Here is a 19649-nt window from a genome sequence, read left to right on the forward strand (position 1 = left end):
CCCCCCCCATCCCATGGAACAGCGTGAGTGTTCACGCCGACGATCCCCACCATCGCCTCCACCGCCGTCGACCTCGAGATAGCCGAGGAGCAGCCGCTGCTCTGAAGCAAACGACGCCGCATTCTACGGTCGGTCGTTGACGGATTCGGAGTGCTTGTTTCTCCGCTCCGATCAGTGTATAATCGGCGTGTGCATCTGTGCTCCTGCGAATTTATACGATAGTGTCGGTACGTAAGATTAGCGTCGTGCAAATTTTTCGCGATATTTTTCCCCGCCGATTCTCGAGATGAATCGAAGCGCGCGGCAAAAAACGAGCGTCGGCCGATTTTGCGAAAACAGTCGCTCGTAGGTGTATGTCTGTGTGTGACTGTGTGCGTATGTGGTGAAATATATCAGCAGTGATCATGCCCTGTGTGTATGTGTGTACGCGCCGATCTGTGGGCTACTTAAAATGCTTTTTGCTCGGCCTTTGCTGTCGGAAGCTGGGAATTCGGCAAGACGCGATCGCCGATGGTTTGCTAAATCTCGATGGAGCTTTCGAGATGATTAAGAATATATAATCTATCTTATTAAGAATATAATAATCTTTGTGTCAATCAATTAAGAATAATCTTTGTGTCATGAGAAAAACGGATTTGCAACTAAGATCTAGGGCAATGATTTTGTACGCGTTAATTATTCTCTCAAACTTGAAGACATAGCTGGGAGTCTGCGTGAATCTTTTTTTGTCCGCTTCTCTGTTTCTCATATGGTCGTAAGATTTCGCTCTTTTTGTCACAATGTCGCAAGATTGTTTTAGCGATTTCTCATCTTTCTCGACTTTTTCGCACAGAGAAGATCAGCGGTTCATTACAAAATAAATTTATGCGACTCGTTTTCTTTCGGAGTAGCAAACTATCATCTCCGTGACGAGCGAACTGCGATCTTTGCAATTTCTGGATTTTCAATTATCTATTTCCATGACTGTTTTCCTGATTTTATGATTTGTTACATGTACATTGAATTACATGAACGACAATGTAACGACAATGACATATGTAGACAATGACATATGTAGCTGGCGTCATGTTTCGATTTCGCGATTTAATCAAATCAACTTGCGCGATACATCGATTGACGTACCAGGTTGAACAATAATTTTAGGCTTTGTTGTGAATTCTTTATGGGGCGCGTGAGAAAGTGGTGCGGATTTAGTGGGGGTCCACATACGCACCACCGTGGCCGCCTGGCTAGCTCCGAGTTCCGGATGGCAGCATGGCGCACACCGTCGCGAGGGGTAGATTGAACCGCTCCGCACCCTGCGATCAATAAACTCGCCGAGAGGGAGCAGCCCCGTGACGAGCCGTTCAACTCCGCCACATTTTGTCTCCCTTCTCCCTTCTACGTCTTTTCATCCCCTCTCGCGATCGCTTTCTCTCCACCTTCCTCCCCCTGTCCGCTTGCTCGCTGTTCTTCAGCCGTAACCCTTGCTATCAGCGATTCAGCACGTGCACTTCTACTCCGTTTCGCAACGAGATAGCGCTTTTGCGTTCTGCTGCAGATTATTGCGGACCAACGAACGCCAAAGAGACTCCTGGCTTTTTAAAGCTTTCCTCGCGATTTTGACCGTCTGTTCTTGCGGAGCGTCGATACTGCGGGAAAAGCAAAAGCTGTAGGAAATATTTCATATCAGACATTATTTTATTTTAATTTCCAATTATAAAAAACAATTAGAGCAAAGGATTACGATATTATTAACGATCGGATCTAAAATTAAATTTGGTTAATGTTTTTGAAATAACAGGGATTAAATATCCGAGAGATGTTCTTTAAGAGAAATCTTTAATTTTTTTTGATCATTTATTTAGTGTGCGCATCAACAAACTTTTTTCTTTTTTTTCAATCTTTTGCCATGTGATTGATAATAGCCACACAAGTCTACAAATATGTAAAATAGATACAAATTTAATATTGTTCCATGCAATATATTAACTATATTTTTGTGTTAACATAGTTAATCTCTGTCAGTATTCCCTTAATTTATAACGATAAATTCTTTGATGATTTGATAGAATAGAAGAGTCCTTGAATAATAATTTAGTTTCGAGATATTAATCTTGTTACTCTTTCAAATCATATTTATGATTTCTACAAGCAAAGAACGACCGATTACATGACACTTTGGGAGTCATAAAGATTAGCTTACGTGAGTTCTTAATGCATGCTAAAACACCACACGCGTTGAAAGCAATCGTGCCTTTAACGCGTGTGTTACCAACCAATCAACATGAAACTAAACGAAAGTTTTTTGATGTTTATTTGCCAAACTTAAGCATTCAGCTTAATAATTAAATATTTTCTAGAAGATTTTTTTATAATAGCTATTGAAATATACCATCGAGACGAACCATCGGCGATTGTTTCACAGTTGGTGAACGTATTGTTCAATCAGTGTATTTTATGTGAAATTAGGTGAAAATCAAAGAGAGAGAGAGAGAGAAAAAGTGCGCTCAGAAGGAACGAGATAAGGATGTGGCGAGAACATCCAGGCGGGGGGTATAAGATACCCGTCAACGTCATGCTCCTGTTAGTTGCTGTCCTGGTATCGACAACGGGTGAGTCAACTTTAAACTAAAGATCTCATTCACACTGCATTTCTTGGCGTGACTCGACGATAATTACCGAGAAACATTGATGGATGCCGGTCATGCGATTTACATCAAAGATTGGAAAGATGTTTATACGAGAGAGACAAGCCATGACTTTTATGTATTAAATGCATAGTAAGATGCAATTAGTATAGGACAAATTTCTAAAGCAATAATGATATTGTAATATTAATATGATATATTTTATATGTGATGAAGAAAAATTATAAGAATTAGATTTAGAAATGAATTAAGAGATTATGAGAATAATTCAAATAAGTACAATTTTTGCTATAGAAAGCTGTACGGTTTTTAAAAATCTTGTGTATCGCAGCAATTTTTACTACGTTTCAGAGTTATTCATAATTTCTTATGCATAAGTTATCTACTTGACATACATTTGAATATATTACTGCAATATTTTCTGAAATATGTATCTCAGCATATCAAATTAATTCGTCAGCTGATGCAGCAGTCCGTTCTTGATAATACACGCGTGCTTTCAATATACATAATACAATATACATACAATATACATAATAGATATTAAATATCTCCAGAGATATTTTGCTAATTATCATTAGAAAAATTATCAAAAAATATTAATTCATTTTTATTAAAATACAAGAAATTTTTGTTATTTATTATAAAGACAAACAATAAAAAATTGACATTTTAAAAATATAATTATAAAATAAAATAGGATTATCGCGATTTTTAAATAATTACGATTTTTTTCTTATTTTTTGTGATCCACTCTGAGGATCTACGCTGCTGCTTTTTTTAGCGTGATCTCATCCGCGTATTTTGAACCTAACAGGCGGTTAGTTGGGACCGTGAAAGGTTCTGAGTATAGGTAGAAACGAATCACGAGACGCAGCTGCCGGCAGAAAGACTAAGATGAAGGGGATGAGGAGATCGAGGGAAAGGAACAGCTGCTGTTCCCAGAATGCAAGCATCATGCTCACATCATGCTTCGGAAAGAATTGCATTCGGTCGCGAATACTCACCACCAGGTGAATCAGCCTGTTATGCGAAACCTCCATACTTCAATAAGAGAACTTTATCTATTATGAAGTATAGTGGCATCAATCTTGAAAATTCACGAACTTTCTATTCGATCTTTGAACTGAAAAAGAAGATAGAAATTGAAAGTGATTTAATTAATCTCATCAATCAAAGTTATAAAATCAAACATATGTAAAACATTTTAGATTTTGTTTCAACCGAATGATGCTGATTATGAATATAAATTGCAATAAAAAATTTGGATAGCAAACTATATTGTACGCTATTAATCAAATTTTAATATAACATTATTTTATTGAATTTTAATAATCTTTTTATATTGGATGATACTGAAAATTGGTTGCATTTACTGTACTTTGAACTAGAAAAAGTCACACGCTTAAAGAAACATTCGTTATTTTGGTATCCAACAGGAAGTCGTAGAAATAGACGCAGTCATAGAAGCCGTATAAGATCTGAAGAGATCGAGAGTTTTATAAGCATCTTTTTAGACTTTCTCTATTAAAGCGAAGGTTATGTGCACCCTCGCAATCAATACGTGTGTAGATTATTAATAAAATATAATTTTAATAATTTTATAGTAATTTTGGAAACAGTAACTTTTTTGAAATTTCGCGATTTTCACTTGAGAGCCTTATCAATTTTAGTAACTTTTTTGTTTATTTTAGAATTTTTTCAGGAATAACCAGAAAATTTAGATTTAATTAAATTTATTTTCTTATTTGGTTAAAGATAATTAAATGTTGGAACAAGATTTTATTATGAATAATAACTTATGACATATAATCCAGTAAAATAAAAATATATACGAATTTATATTAAATCCTCCTTCTGACACTTCTAAGGTTGCAAATTTGACTTTAGATTAAGAAAAGATCGAAGCATAAGTTCCATCAAAAGATCGCTTAATCGATGACTTTATGATTTCGAAACATTTCCCATTATTATGCACGTCACAATGTCTTACGTTCCGACACGTACAGGCGCGAAACTAATATGAACACACATGTGAGCCGCACGTGCAGCGATCACGCGTGCGCGTGTATGCGTGCTGGAAATATATTCGATGCAGCGTGTCCGGACGTTTCAAAGAGCTATATCTATATATAGATTACACAGCGGTTGTCGACCGAGAAGAATCTCGTCTTTCATCGGGGATGCATAAGAAAGTTCAATTTCGGAAAAAAATTTTACAATGTACTTTTGCGACCGATATCCGCTCATACAAACGTACTACATCTATCATGTATAGCCACAACAATACTCTGACACATGAGCCATTATTGCACCGTGCACGTGTTGCAGAAAGCATAAATAACGTAACCCTTGGACATAAATGTGCCATCATCATTGAAACGTCTTGTGTATGTATGCATCCAGTTAATCATTATAATACCTAAATATTAATTTAATTCTTCTGACGCTTTCGATGCCTGATGCTATTGTAATGTTTAAACGTCATCAGCTTAACATGGAGATATTCAAAACAGAGAAAGAGAAAGAGAGAAGAAAGAATATTCAGTAATAACATCAAAAAAAGAAAATAAAAATATAAACTATCATTATTTATATACTTTCTTTCATCAAAAATAGGTATTAAAAAATATGATACTTTATTTCTTGTGTTCTATTTAATCCATCTGCTACGATTTAATGCAATTCTACTCAAAGAAAGTTACAATCGGCATGCGAATGGATCGCATGTAAATTTAGAAGGCGCGAGACGAGGATAAGCGACAAAACTGTGAGATGAAGTTTGAGTGACAGAGATAGCGCAGATCTACAAAAATTCTGAACACCTGTTCTTTATACCTGTGTGTATGTATCCTGTCGTTCACTCCAACGGTGCGCGCTTCGCCCAACCGGTTCTTCGTGACTTGATTTTATACTGCACCAGGTTTATTTGCTCTCACTTTACTGTAGCCGTTGTCGTAGGTGAATCAGTAGGTGGTTATATGCGAAGAAAGTAGCACGGTAAATTCCTATATAAATTTTGGATGTTTTATACAGAACGATTTGCATTATTAAATATTCGCTACAACTTATCGTTACAAATATGTTACAAAGATGTTAATTATTTTTATAGATAAATAAATAAAAATCGTGAGAATTTTTTCTCCAAGATGAGACATAAATTAAAAATTATAATTATGTGGATAGAAAGTATATCATTATTTTTATATTATATTGAAATCACACAAATAAAATTGCACAATTATTATAAAAATTATTCTCTATGCTTTATAATATTTTTTACAAATATATTCTTTTGCTTTTTATTATTATAAATAGCTTTTCATTATTATTATTATAATTATATGGATAAAAAGTATATCATTATTTTTATATTATATTGAAATCACACAAATAAAATTGCACAATTATTATAAAAATTATTCTCTATGCTTTATAATATTTTTTACAAACATATATTCTTTTGCTTTTTATTATTATAAATATATATGCGTGTAATATGTAATATTTATGCATTTTGCAATAAGTTTACAATAAATGGTACATAATCTTCTATTGACGGAGATATTCCTGCTATCGATACTGGTATATGCGAAAGGCGTAACTCTGTATGACGGAAAAGGAATCACGCATTGTCGTCTCCCTTATGCTCCCGTGACGTTGATCGCATATTATTCAATAACAGATCCGACAACCTGTTGTTTGCTGCAATTGGCAATGCGCCAATTGAATGTGGGTGTCGCATATCCTGGTTAAAACGGATGATAAGCGAAACTCGAAGACACGAGACATAAGATCTCATCGTTCGTGATGTTTTAAATTAATTGGCTTCGCGCGCACGTGCTAATATTTCCACAAGCTATTAAGTGTTCCTTATATTTTGTTCTATTTACAAAACATTTCCTTTTTGTAATTAAAACACTGCTATAGCTTTTGGTCTTTATATCTAGAAAATTGATCATTATATCTAGACAAATTACTTAAAGTCATGGCATGTCATTTATCATTTTAAAAATTGAAAACAAGCTTCATTTATCTTGAAAGTATTATAATTACAAAAATCTTTTTAAATTAGATAGATTAAACAATTTATAATCTTTCAAAATTATATAATTTTCGAAATAAATGCTTTTGTAGCAAGAATGGCTTAAAAACAAAACGTTCGTAAAATCAATGACAATATTTGCATTTTGCTTATAGTTGTTTTGGCTGAAGATGTATCCATGGGACCGGTATTCGTCAAGGAACCTCCAAACCGAGTCGATTTCTCAAATGGAACTGGAGCCGTTGTCGAATGCCAGGCAAGAGGAAATCCTCAACCGGATATCATCTGGGTTCGCTCCGATGGAACTGCTGTAGGAGACGTTCCTGGGCTGAGACAGGTATTATATCAAGCTTTGACTTATTTTCTTTATTTGAAAATACAGTAGTATAATCAAAATAGAATTTTATTTACGATTTATTTTATCAAACTTCTTTAAAATATGTGGCGTTTGTTAAACTTCTTATTAATGTTAGCAATAGATATTCTTAAGTAGAAAAGCAGGTTTTTTAATTAAAAGTAAATTTTTTTTCATATAGGAATTTTAATATCAAATACTTTTCTGTATCATGTGAATGAAATCGTTAAATACTTATGCCTTTCTACATTCATCCACAAAATCATGAAAAACGCGTCAATTATTTCTGAGCTTGCTGCTACATGATTATACGAGTTTAGACTACATATGGTTATTGGCCTTTCGCAGGTTTTGCCAAACGGAAATTTGGTATTTCCCCCTTTCCGCGCTGAGGATTATCGTCAGGAAGTTCACGCTCAGGTCTACAGCTGTTTGGCACGTTCCCCTGCAGGTTCGGTACACAGTCGTGATGTCAACGTGAGAGCTGGTGAGTGTCATCTTTATATTTATCCATTAAATATCGTTTAGCCATCTATAGTATTTTATAGAAAATGTCCCAGAAAAAAATAGCAATTATAATTTTGATTTTAATAAATAATCTGACGAATTTTTGATATATATTAATTTCGGAAAGAAAAAAAAACATCAATTTTTTAAATATTTAATCGTAAAATAAATATGTATGCGCAGAGATAATTAAATCTGCAATTAAAATTGTGAAAAAGATAGAAGCAATTTTTGAATTTATTAAATTGAATGCAATTTGGTAAAAATAACTTATTAAAATTAAGATCAATGGTATTGTGTGTGGGAACATTTCATATAATGAAATTAAATTATTTTTCAGCAACTTAATTAATCTATTCAAATTCTTTTAGAAACAAGAATGAGTATGCTCAAAGGCAAATGCTTGTTAAATTTTCAAGTTTAGTTTAAATTCAAATTTAGTATTATAATTTTAAATGTTAAACATTTTTTCTTGAACATTTTTTATTAATTTTGTGTCTGAAAATAATTATATATAATATTATATACGTACATATATTTAAAGTTAGAATAATATTGTAGAAATATAAGATGGCTAAACATAAGAAAATTTAAAAGATATTATTTTCAGCTATGGCTAATCGTGGCACGTTTTATCGTACATTTCGTTTCTTCCACGTTTATGGAACATATGACGTTGTTCTTTGGAAGAACTTTAATTCGGTAAAAGATATTGGTATTAATTCGATAATTTGATTAATAATATTCAAAAGGTCAAGAGGCTACAATGTATTGCTCTTTTAAATATCTTGCAATCTCTGCCGCCGCCGTTTATGCGAATATATATTAAATTTGTTCTCCAGTCTCAATCTGCTCGCAAGTAATCAGGAAATTACTTTTTACGATCGATATAATCACATTTCTAGGTGATGTCATTATATTTCTTGCGAAATTGAAAATACTTCTGAATCACATGCAATGATGTCATTAGACTTGACGTCATGTCGCTTTATCGACCAGCACAGTATCCAGTAGCATCCTTATTTTTCATTGTTTAAAAATAAAAAAAATTATATATATATATATATATATATATGTATATATAAATTTTCTTTGCAACATATTTTATTTAAATATTATCTTTTTTTGTGTGACAAAAATATATAACAATTATTTAATAGCATTATATTTTAGCAATTAAATATATTGCCATTATAAATCTAGTAGCAAAATTTATTAATAATGTTCCCATATTAATTAGATTCAATCTTAAAAAAAAAATATTTATTTAACAAAATTTTTGTTTCAAAAAATATATTTAAAAGATTCTTGTGTAGATTTCTATTGAGGCTGGAGTGAATTCACGTATTTGACACACCGTGAACGCTATTTTTTGTATGCAAAATTATAGTGGTGGCGCAGTATTACGACACCGATGTCAATAAGGAATACGCGATTCGTGGGAACAGTGCCATTTTGAAATGTGTCGTTCCCTCTTTCGTCGCCGATTTCGTCAAAGTCCTATCCTGGCATACAGATCAGGGAGAGGAATTCGTACCTGGCGATGACTTTGGTATTATTGGAAGCATTCGATCAGTAAACTAAAACCGATCTCCTTATATTTTTGCGAGCAGAAAATTTCGTTGTTGCATCTTTGAAGAGACATACGATTTATGTCTCGATTAGTATATAAATTTGAACAAACATTATGATTCATCATGATTTTATAATCGTTTAAAACATAGAAAATTTCGTAATAATATAACTTGCACATGCATAATATAAAAGCACGTTTTCGAAAAAATATAATAAAATTATATTGGAATATTGTCGAAATTATACTGACGTTATCTCAATTGATTTATGTCTCTCAGAGAGACAATTAAGAAATAATGTTGTTATTACGAGTTCGTATGTTCCATTTCGAGGCCACAAATGCATCGTGTCGTTCGGTTGAATAACTGACACCATCCGTGCGACTCGGGCGCTTCTCGTATATTGATCTCAATTGCCATCGTGGCGAAATGCAAATCCATTTGGAGCGCGAAAGTATATGGGTCGTTCACTTTCCACTTCCACGGCCAACACGTATATACGCCTGCATCGTCATTCGTCTCGTTAACGTTATTCCCAACTCAATATATCTAGCGCGTTAGCCGAAACAATCGGATATTTGATCGATGTGTCCGCTATCCCTTTTGTTTTTTCTATTAAACCACACGGTTATTTGATATTTGTTTCTGGCGCGTTACCTGTATATTGTAAATGTGTCAGTTTGTTTAAATAATATTTACTTTAGTCTGGTTTCTTCTTTCCATTTGAGAAATTAATGATATATGTATCGTACAATGTTAATTAATTATAATAATAAAAATAATAATAATGATGAATATTTTTATATATGTATATAGTAAGTATTTTATAAATTAATTTTTGCTTACAACATATTATATATATATACGCGGATTTGTTATTACATTATGTGATCAATATCTTATAAAATTATAAAGCATTTAAGTATGTCAATTAAGGCAATAGTAATGCAAGCAGTTTAATTTAAAAATTTTTGAAAACATCATATTGACTTATCAATATGCGTATACGTACGCATGTATCGGGGTTGGACATCAATCGATCGTATACCCTCATGACGCCCGTTTATTGGCGACTGCGACATAAGATGCGACAACGCGAACTATTCTGCTCGCAAAGCGATGGCAAAATATATCGCCCAAAGCTGTCGTCAACGTCGTTTCATTCGGTTTAAATAAAAAATTAATTTCTTGCGCGCGCGCGTGTTTAAAAGTATCATTTGTCAACATATATTTTTGCATTGTAAAATTGCATTTTAATCGAGCAGTTTCAAGCAGCGTTGTCATAAAGTACAATTTGTTGAAAATATTTTGATAATTGTATTTCCAATCATTGGAAACTAAAGTGCCACGAGAGTGGACGCCTATCGCTCAATAGCAGAAACGAGCACACGCAGATTATTTCGCCCGTTTATTACAGTGGTGCATCAGTATTATCAGTCCGAAGTCAACAATGAATACGTAATACGCGGCAACGCGGCTATTCTTAAGTGCAGTATACCGAGCTTCGTCGCGGAGTTCGTTCAAGTCGTTGGTTGGCAGGACGACCAGGGAAACTCTTTTGATCCGGATCAGGATAACGGTATAAATCCGAGATTTTTCGAATATTTGGGAAAGTCGGAACGCGCGTGGGCAGCGAATGATAAATTAGTCAACGTCGTCGATACCGTTTCCTACGTAACAGCTTTCTCTTTGTCGCAACATTCATCGCGAATCTTGCGGATATTTCATTTAAACTAGCAAGAAATTTAAATTTAGAAACAACCTGAAACATATTAAACTTATTATTGTTCTCTTTATATATTTAAATGACTGGAAAGCTTTACACGCATTAGAGTGTTGAACGTTTTATTTAAGAAAGCTACACTCAAAAAAGTGGTATTGCAACTACAGCAAAAATTTTCTGGGTGCGCAAAATTAACTGAGGTACATAAATGATTAGCAAATACTGTGATATCGCATATGTTTCGCATTTAATCAATCTAAGTCACAGAGACAGAATTTATATCTGAACTGTTTGTGAAAATTAGAAAGAATGTTTTTCTGTGGCGCCTATCCATGTAAGGCCAATCATACTTGTTGCAATGGGACCTAAATTTTCTAGTAGATATTATTAGAATATTGCTGCTATAAATTCTATATGTAATAGACAATATTCTAACAGATACAAAAAATAGCGATAAAGTTTTGTTGTGACACCTAGAAATCTACCTATATCAGCAAGACATTTTTTTGAGTGTATGTAACTGCTGTAATTTCTTAGGTACTCCGAATCTCCGTGAGTTCTCTACTTATTACTTAAGAACCAGTTTGCGCAATTGCATAGCAGAGCATAATAGAGCATCAAATGGAACAATGTTAGCTGTTAGGCTGCAATAGATTGCAATCTCTTTAATCGCCTAATTTCCTCCAGAGAAATTTATTTCGTTTTTACGAAATGATTAAATCAACGCGCATAACAAGATATTGTTTTACGAGCGTACAATGACTTGCGCGTCATAATGATTCAGGAATGTGTGTTGTGGCGTCCAGAGTCGAGAAAATTGATTCTCCTCGATTAAGCACGCAACAACGCAACACGATGCGATGTTAGGAAGTGTGCGATGTGCGATATAGTTACACAATGCGCCATTATAATATTATCTTTGCCATTATCTTTCGCAGTCGTGACTCAATATTACGAAGCGGAAGTTGTATCGGAGTACGTAATACGTGGAAATGCGGCTATTTTGAAATGCACCATACCAAGCTTCGTCGCTGAATTTGTGTCGGTCGAATCGTGGGTGGGAAGCGACGGCTCAACCTTCAAATCATCTACTGATTATGGTACAGCACACGTTTCCGTCCATGTATTCAGAATACTTATTCTCCTATCCTTTTCCTAGAGGAATCCCTTCTTAAGAGGGATAATATGTCGGAAAGGTTTTATACTCCTTTTTTATTTTGCCTATTTTCATTATTTTATTATTCACACATTATGAGAAAGTTGATACTAATTATTTTTATTAATTTAATGGCATAAAAAATGATATTGTATCATCATCATATCAACTATATCATTTTTATAAAAATAGTATGAAGTAGAGAACTTTTATAATTTCTATTAAAGAAATAGATTTTTTTTCAATAAAAAAATTATTTATCTAAGATATTTTGCTTGTTTGGAAGTAAATAGTGTCACATATATGAGAGATTTTATAATATATATATATATATATGCCTTTTGTAAATTAAATTATTCGGATGCATTTTAATTGATTTATAGCGTGCAGACGTGTTGCACAATTTGTATGACGATTATTATGTATGTAAGGATCACGTTGGCCAATAAATGTATACAATAAGTACACAGGGTGAGGAAATTCTCTTTCCGGTCATATCACCCTCTGTATCCATGCTACTCAGACACCTCGTCCCCTTGTCCAACTTTGTCAAAGTTCAAAGTGGCACGTGGTAACGATTCGTTTCCGCTGGCCGCGCGGTCTGATAATCTGACAGCGGCTGTGAACGGCGGCGGCAGTACATACATATATGAAGGTTAATGAACCATCCGGTGGTTCTCACGCCGCGAATTATGACAGGCCAAAGAAAATAAGCCGACACCGTGTCCATGACAAGCGCAGAAAATTTCGGGAAGCTTGGTCGAGAAGCTGCCCTGGGGAAAATTTTAGAGTGAATTACAGATTTCGTCGTGATGTAATATTACAGTCTAGTAAGCACAAAATAAAAAATACGAAAAAATGTAAAAGAATATTCCTGAAATTGTTTAATTTGTGATTGTATTATCGTGATGACAGTTTATTCTAGACATACGAAAGTATTCATGAAGCACGGAAGTATAAAAGATTGCAAGCAGTTTTTAAAAAATGTTTTTGTTTGCTATTAATTTATTGATACACCGTGATATCTTTAAACAGTTCGAATTTTATTTATCGGTGAGAGTGACGAATCAGACATCTAATTATATCTTTTTGTGATCCATTCGCACAAATTTATCTTTTCCATCTACAAATAATATGACAAACTAAGAATAACAAACATACATTTATTTTGCATACTTGCATAATGCAAACTATATTTAAACGACTTTTTTGCGATATTTGTTATTGGTTTCATTGAATACTCGCTATTTTAATTTGCATTCTCTACATAGTCGTCACTCAGCCTTATAATCCGGAGATAATGACTGAATACGTTATAAGAGGAAACAGCGCGATCTTAAAATGCAGCATTCCCAGTTACATCGCAGAATTTGTTACTGTCGAGGCGTGGATTCGCGAAGATGGAGAGGTTTATCTTCCGGAGGATTCTGCAGTCGTACAGGGTACTGCAGATCCATCCTCAATTATTTTAGGCATCCCATCTAAAATTTGTATATGAATTAGGTTGCCGTATATTAATTTTTTACATTAAATTAGTCTTTTGCAATTTAATTCTAATAGAAAAGATATTGAAAGTAAAAGTGTGCCACAGTAGTTTAATTTAAACTTTTAAGAAATTGAGGAAAAAATAATCTCAAAATTAAGAAAATTAAATTTAGATTAACTTTTTCAGGTTTTTAAGAAAATGAATTAAAAACGTTATTACGTTGACTTTTTTCTTTGTCGCCTAATCATATGCAAATTTGTTGCGAAAGACATCAGTCGCTTATTTGTGTCCATGACATATCTTTAACCAAAATAACATATTTACTCTTTCTCTTACAATCCTATTGAAACATTTACGTAGTACATATTTTATTGTCCGTCGCTTTAACTCCTTGAGAAATATGCATTTTTATAAAAATACATATTTACAAAAATATTACATAATTAACATGAGGTATCTTCTGTAAAAAAATATGAAACAAATTTTTAAATTTTTGTTTCATTGATTTATTTCGTATAAAGTGATATGAATTAATTTTTTCATCATTATGTAACTAGAAACCTATAATGGTCAAACTCTTAAAGAAATGTTTCACTTTCCATCGCGTCTCAAAGAGTTAACACGTTGCCCGCGCCGGCAGTCGTTTCGCAGTTTTACGTCACCGAAGCCGAGAACGAGTACGTGATCCGGGCTAATAGCGCGATCATGAAATGCAAAATACCGAGCTTCGTGTCCGAGTTCATCTACGTGGATCAGTGGGTAGCCGACGATGGGACGATTTACATGCCCGGACAGGAGTACGGTATGATACCGGTCGATGTAGTATGCATTGTTGGGACTTGGAACAATTTCTGTATTCTCTTCTTTTCCCGCATTCTCATCTCCCTCCCTCAAATGAATTCGCGACACTTTCTTCTCGTTCGATCCCCGACAATTGTCGGCTGCAACTCGCGGTCATTTCGACTTTTACTTTCGAATCTGCTACAGTCTAGTGTAATCAAACACAATGAAAAAGAATTGCGTTTATGAGCATATTTTAGTGTTACGAGATAAATATCATGTCAAAGACATGTCAATGATTATACGAAAATAGATCTGAAAGCGATAATAGTTTCAGCGACGCAAAACATGATAGCATTATAGAATTTTAATCGTCTTTCGGTTCAGTTCGAGTAGCGTGCGTCAAAGCAGATAAATTATGATCAGATATATTAAATCATGACGTTACATCATGATCTCTTCGAGAATTCGCGCATTGCAGTGGTTCAACAATTCTACGAGACGAGGGTCATCGACGAGTTCGTCTTACGCGGAAATGCGGCAACTTTGAAGTGCCTCGTGCCCAGCTTTGTGGCGGATTTCGTAGATGTGATTGAGTGGCAGGCTGAGGATGGCTCCATGTATAACGCGAATAGTCAACAGGAAAAGGGTACTTAACGTTATGCCAGTTGCACGAAATTAACATTAACGGAGTAATATTGTTTTAATCTTTTGTGACATTTAATTTTTCATTCCACAATCCTAAAAAAAATTAGTTGTTCTGTAATGGAATTTTTTGTTTACCTTTTCTAGACAAATCATATTTCTTTTTGTGTATCCTCTTAAAACCTGTCAATATATTTACTTTCATGATGAACCATCTTGCAAATTAAATTACGATATGCTCGTCTCAGATGAATAGAGATGGTCTATCCGTGCATATATGAGGCACATACGTTATTCGGCAGGACGCGCATTCTCGGATAGTGGAAAGAAGGGTTGGTGGTTGATGGAATGGAACGCGGATCTTGCCGAAAGTTTGCCCTTTCCGATTCAGCGATCGGCAAGGGTGAATAGAGGCAGAGCATGCGGCTGGCAGTGACTTCGTTCGGTGTGATCCTCGGATTAGGTTAAGCCGGATTAATCGGGTCGAGAAGCAAATTAACGCCCGCGCGATTCTAGTTTGATCCACTTTCGGTAGAGAAAGAGAGAGAGAAAAAGATAATCGTTAAAAGATTATCTCTGGCGACGTAATCGAATTTACTTTACGGCCGCAAAGTCAGTACCGGAAGACATTATGATATTAATTAATAAAGTATATAACAAACATTAATGTATTAAATTTATTTTGTTTCAATCATACTGTCATATATGAATAATCGTAATTACGCTCTTTTAATTAATTCGTGGACACAAATATTATTGCTTAAAGCATTATTGCATATTTCAAATATAGGTAGTGAAATCTTTTAATTAATCAGAATATTAATGCGATAAGAATAGAAATTATGATATAATTTTTGACATAAAACTTGGTTTATGATTGCTTTGAAAAATATTATTTTAAGAACACGAGTCATCTTCAATAATCTCTCATCTTCTGAATTGCAACATTTCAGTATGTCATTCGCAAAATGTGAAATTGCTGTAAAATTAGACGATGAGAGCGCGGGTTTACTCGTAGGCATAATTTGCTATTAGATTAAGTCGGATTAATCGGATTGGTGTCCATCGTGCAATCAAAATTTGCTACGCTTGATGGAGGCACGACCGGAAACTAGTTGCAGCAGTCAGTTTGCCGACAGCCAGGTTCATTGAAATTTTAATCGGCGCGATCGCGATCAAAGCGTGCACCGACGACACTCACAGCTAGAACAAACGTTAAACTCTTTTTTTCTCGCTTCATTGCAGTGGTCGCCCAGTACTTTGAAGTTCAAGTTTACGATCAGTTTGCGATACGCGGCAACGCGGCTATTTTCAAATGTCAAGTTCCCTCGTTCGTGGCCGACCACGTGGACGTGGTGGGATGGATCGATTCCAACGGCGGCAGTTACGTCGCCGACGAGCAATCATATGGTAGTCAAAAATGAAAGGATACACGTTGCATCGTATTTTTTTTTTTTCCTTGCAAACCGAAAGGGCACAGGTTCTCCTTAGAGAAGGCGCAAATCACCAAATAAGAGAACTGGCTCGATCATCGAGTTATTCGATATCTTGAGCGTACTTTCTCTCCTTTTCTCTTATCAATGCCACGCATTATGTTTCTTTGTTTTAAGCGTATAAAATGCATGTAGCGTAAATAGATATCGTTTCCGTGTATATCGTTGCGATGTATATCTGCACGCAACTTGTTTATTGAATACATGCAATGAATTGTAATATTGAATATCGATCGTGTCTATTTCAAGACCGGTCGTGCGACCAGTTCTCTTTGACAAACGCAGGAACGTATTCTTCACAGCTGTCCGTGACAATAGGACTTATTTTAATTCACGGACGTGACGGTGACGTGAATAAAATTCCTGATAATGATTCCTTGCAAACCGAAAGGGCACAGGTTCTCCTTAGAGAAGGCGCAAATCACCAAATAAGAGAACTGGCTCGATCATCGAGTTATTCGATATCTTGAGCGTACTTTCTCTCCTTTTCTCTTATCAATGCCACGCATTATGTTTCTTTGTTTTAAGCGTATAAAATGCATGTAGCGTAAATAGATATCGTTTCCGTGTATATCGTTGCGATGTATATCTGCACGCAACTTGTTTATTGAATACATGCAATGAATTGTAATATTGAATATCGATCGTGTCTATTTCAAGACCGGTCGTGCGACCAGTTCTCTTTGACAAACGCAGGAACGTATTCTTCACAGCTGTCCGTGACAATAGGACTTATTTTAATTCACGGACGTGACGGTGACGTGAATAAAATTCCTGATAATGATATATTCATATTTGATATATTATCGAACGGAGTTTATCGAGTTATTGAAAATAGTTATGATTACTTACGAGTTTGAGAGTATAATGTCTAAATTGTTTGTCGAGCACCAACTTTCACCATAAATTCTGGCACAGTTTAATTACATAATTACTAAAATATTTTTGTGCTTAATTAAGCAAATAACCGGTTTTGTTATACATATTAATAAGATATTTCTGAGCATAAATTTTATTTCGTAATATAAATTTTGTAGTGATACGAAATGTCGTAATATTAGCATTGCTCGCTGCATGAACATTCAAAGTGGATTCGTTAAAGCGTAAAATAAATTCAATATTTTGTCGGCTAACAAACTGTCTGAATTAGTATAATAAACGTTATGCAATATATTTTCCGGTCTGATTTCTCTGAAATAATGCATAAATGTTGATTTCGAAATATATCTATAAGCCAACTTTTTAATAAATCAAATTTAGTTAAGGAAATACTAAACCATTGCGTAATAAACTGGAACTGAAATTAAATTATTTAAAATAGAATGTTTTTAAGAACAATGTGTTTTAAAAACTCGCGTAAACATATAATAAGATCAGAAATAAAAAAATATTCAGTATTCAACACAAATATTGGGTTATTAATATTCAGCTATTAATCATTAATCACAATACTTTGTGTTTATCGTAAGAAAACTTTTAAATTTTTTTAAAAATTCTGTCTATTATTAAAATCGTCAATTGTTGAACGATCGACACGTCCTGTTAGATTGGAGATTTGCGTCTTATGGTAAAACCGGAAACCGGTGTCTGGTTGCAGTTGTCGGGCAGCGGTATGCAGTGAACGTGATGGACGAACACGTCCTTCGGGGGAACGCCGCAATTATCAAGTGTCACATACCGAGCTTCGTCGCCGAATTCGTCGAGGTTGACTCTTGGATTGAAGACGAGACTACTGATATATATCCTAGCGCCGATTACGGTACACGATGTATAACATTTCATGTGTTATCTTCATTCTGCTCGAATGTCGCGTGAATCTTCTATCTCTAAGACGCTGCAAAATTGGCACATCTACAAAATTGATACATTTCGCAAAAAATTCTCGAGAGATAAACGCACGGAATGTGTTCTGTGAACGGAATTATATTTTATTTTTGGATTTCTTCTCATTTATGTTATTCTATCATCAAAATTATATATTTCGTGAGGTAATATTTCTGCAGAAATATTTCTACTATTTTCTTATACATTTGTATTACGGTAAAATACGTTTTTTTCGCTTTACTCGTTCGATAAAGTCAGAATTATGGTGCTCGGTAAGCTATTAGTATATCGTAATGTAGTTCAAGGATTCTCTCATGAATCGTCCGATCATCATTCAGTAATGACACTCCGCTTGACGATCGCTTTTGTGTTTATGCAAAAATTATCCTCGGCTCGACCGTGACATATAACAATGCGACCTTCATTTACAAAATCTGCAATACGATGGTCTCACACAAATTTTAACAAATATGGAAACGCATAGGGAAAAAGAGAATGGCGAGAAAAGGAAATGAATTTTTTTTATCGAACACACTTAGTTGCCAAGTGGCAGAAATATAAATCCAGGTCGTCTAAATCGTTCCATCAGTCTTCGACTCTATCGACCAAGTAATCAATCGAACTACGCAATTGTATCACGACACGCGTGCAAACTGCAAGATATATTTGTAATCGGACGCCCCTCGTTTCAAAACTGCCGTGCAATGCGGGATTCTATATAAAAATTTATACGACGTTGACTGCCGCTGCTCGCGCTGTTCCAGACCTCTCTTCCTCTTTTCCACCGATTTTTTTCCGGTCATTTGATCGGTCTATCCGTCTCTTCTCATCTGTGTCCTCCTCTGTGTGTGATAGTAGCTAAATGGTTATGGATACCGCTTGTGTGTGTGATTGCATGTAACTAGTTCGCCTATCCAGGAAGTCTAGTTCGCCAATGAGACTCGGCCGCAAAAGCGATCAGATTCGTTAGAGGCGTTGAAACTGCACTTTCAACCACAATAGAGAATAACTAAAACGGATTAACGAACGGTACGTTATATCTCGTTTATTAAGGCAAAAGTAATTTGCATTAAATGATGCTGTATTGCATACGTAGATATTTAATTAATTTAGATATTGTGAAGAGATTTAATATTTGAGATAATTAATATCTGAAAATAAAATAATAAGAACGTCTTTAAAAACGTTTATTAATAATACCTATATTGCTAATAAATTTTATAGATTTTTTATATATAGGATGAAAAAAGGTGTCATCTTAGTCTCTCCATTTTTATTATAACAAACACAAAGAATAGATTTCCTGGATGCTTCAATGAGCAAGAGTAATGTTGCGCGCTTTTGTATTTTCACTTATAAAAAAATAAAAGTGTGATTCTGCATAATATCTTTTTTATGCGACGCAAGATTCCCATGCTGTTGTTTGGCGAA

General features: G+C 34.5%; 1 protein-coding gene across 1 annotated transcript in view; it reads left to right on the forward strand.

Moving 5' to 3' along the window:
- The first annotated feature begins 103 nt into the window (after positions 1-103).
- LOC115236900 (Down syndrome cell adhesion molecule-like protein Dscam2) overlaps positions 104-19649 on the forward strand; it is a 71376-nt gene continuing 51830 nt past the window's right edge. Inside the window, exons 1-6 of the mRNA XM_029809627.1 lie at positions 104-227; positions 2452-2594; positions 6831-7012; positions 7379-7517; positions 10529-10690; positions 11773-11934. Of these exons, the coding sequence (XP_029665487.1) occupies positions 2510-2594; positions 6831-7012; positions 7379-7517; positions 10529-10690; positions 11773-11934 (730 nt within the window). The 5' untranslated portion in view covers positions 104-227; positions 2452-2509. The remainder of the gene's footprint in view (positions 228-2451; positions 2595-6830; positions 7013-7378; positions 7518-10528; positions 10691-11772; positions 11935-19649) is intronic.

Source organism: Formica exsecta, unplaced genomic scaffold (genome assembly GCF_003651465.1).
Source record: "Formica exsecta isolate Colony F162 unplaced genomic scaffold, ASM365146v1 scaffold262, whole genome shotgun sequence".
NCBI lineage: Eukaryota > Metazoa > Arthropoda > Insecta > Hymenoptera > Formicidae > Formica > Formica exsecta.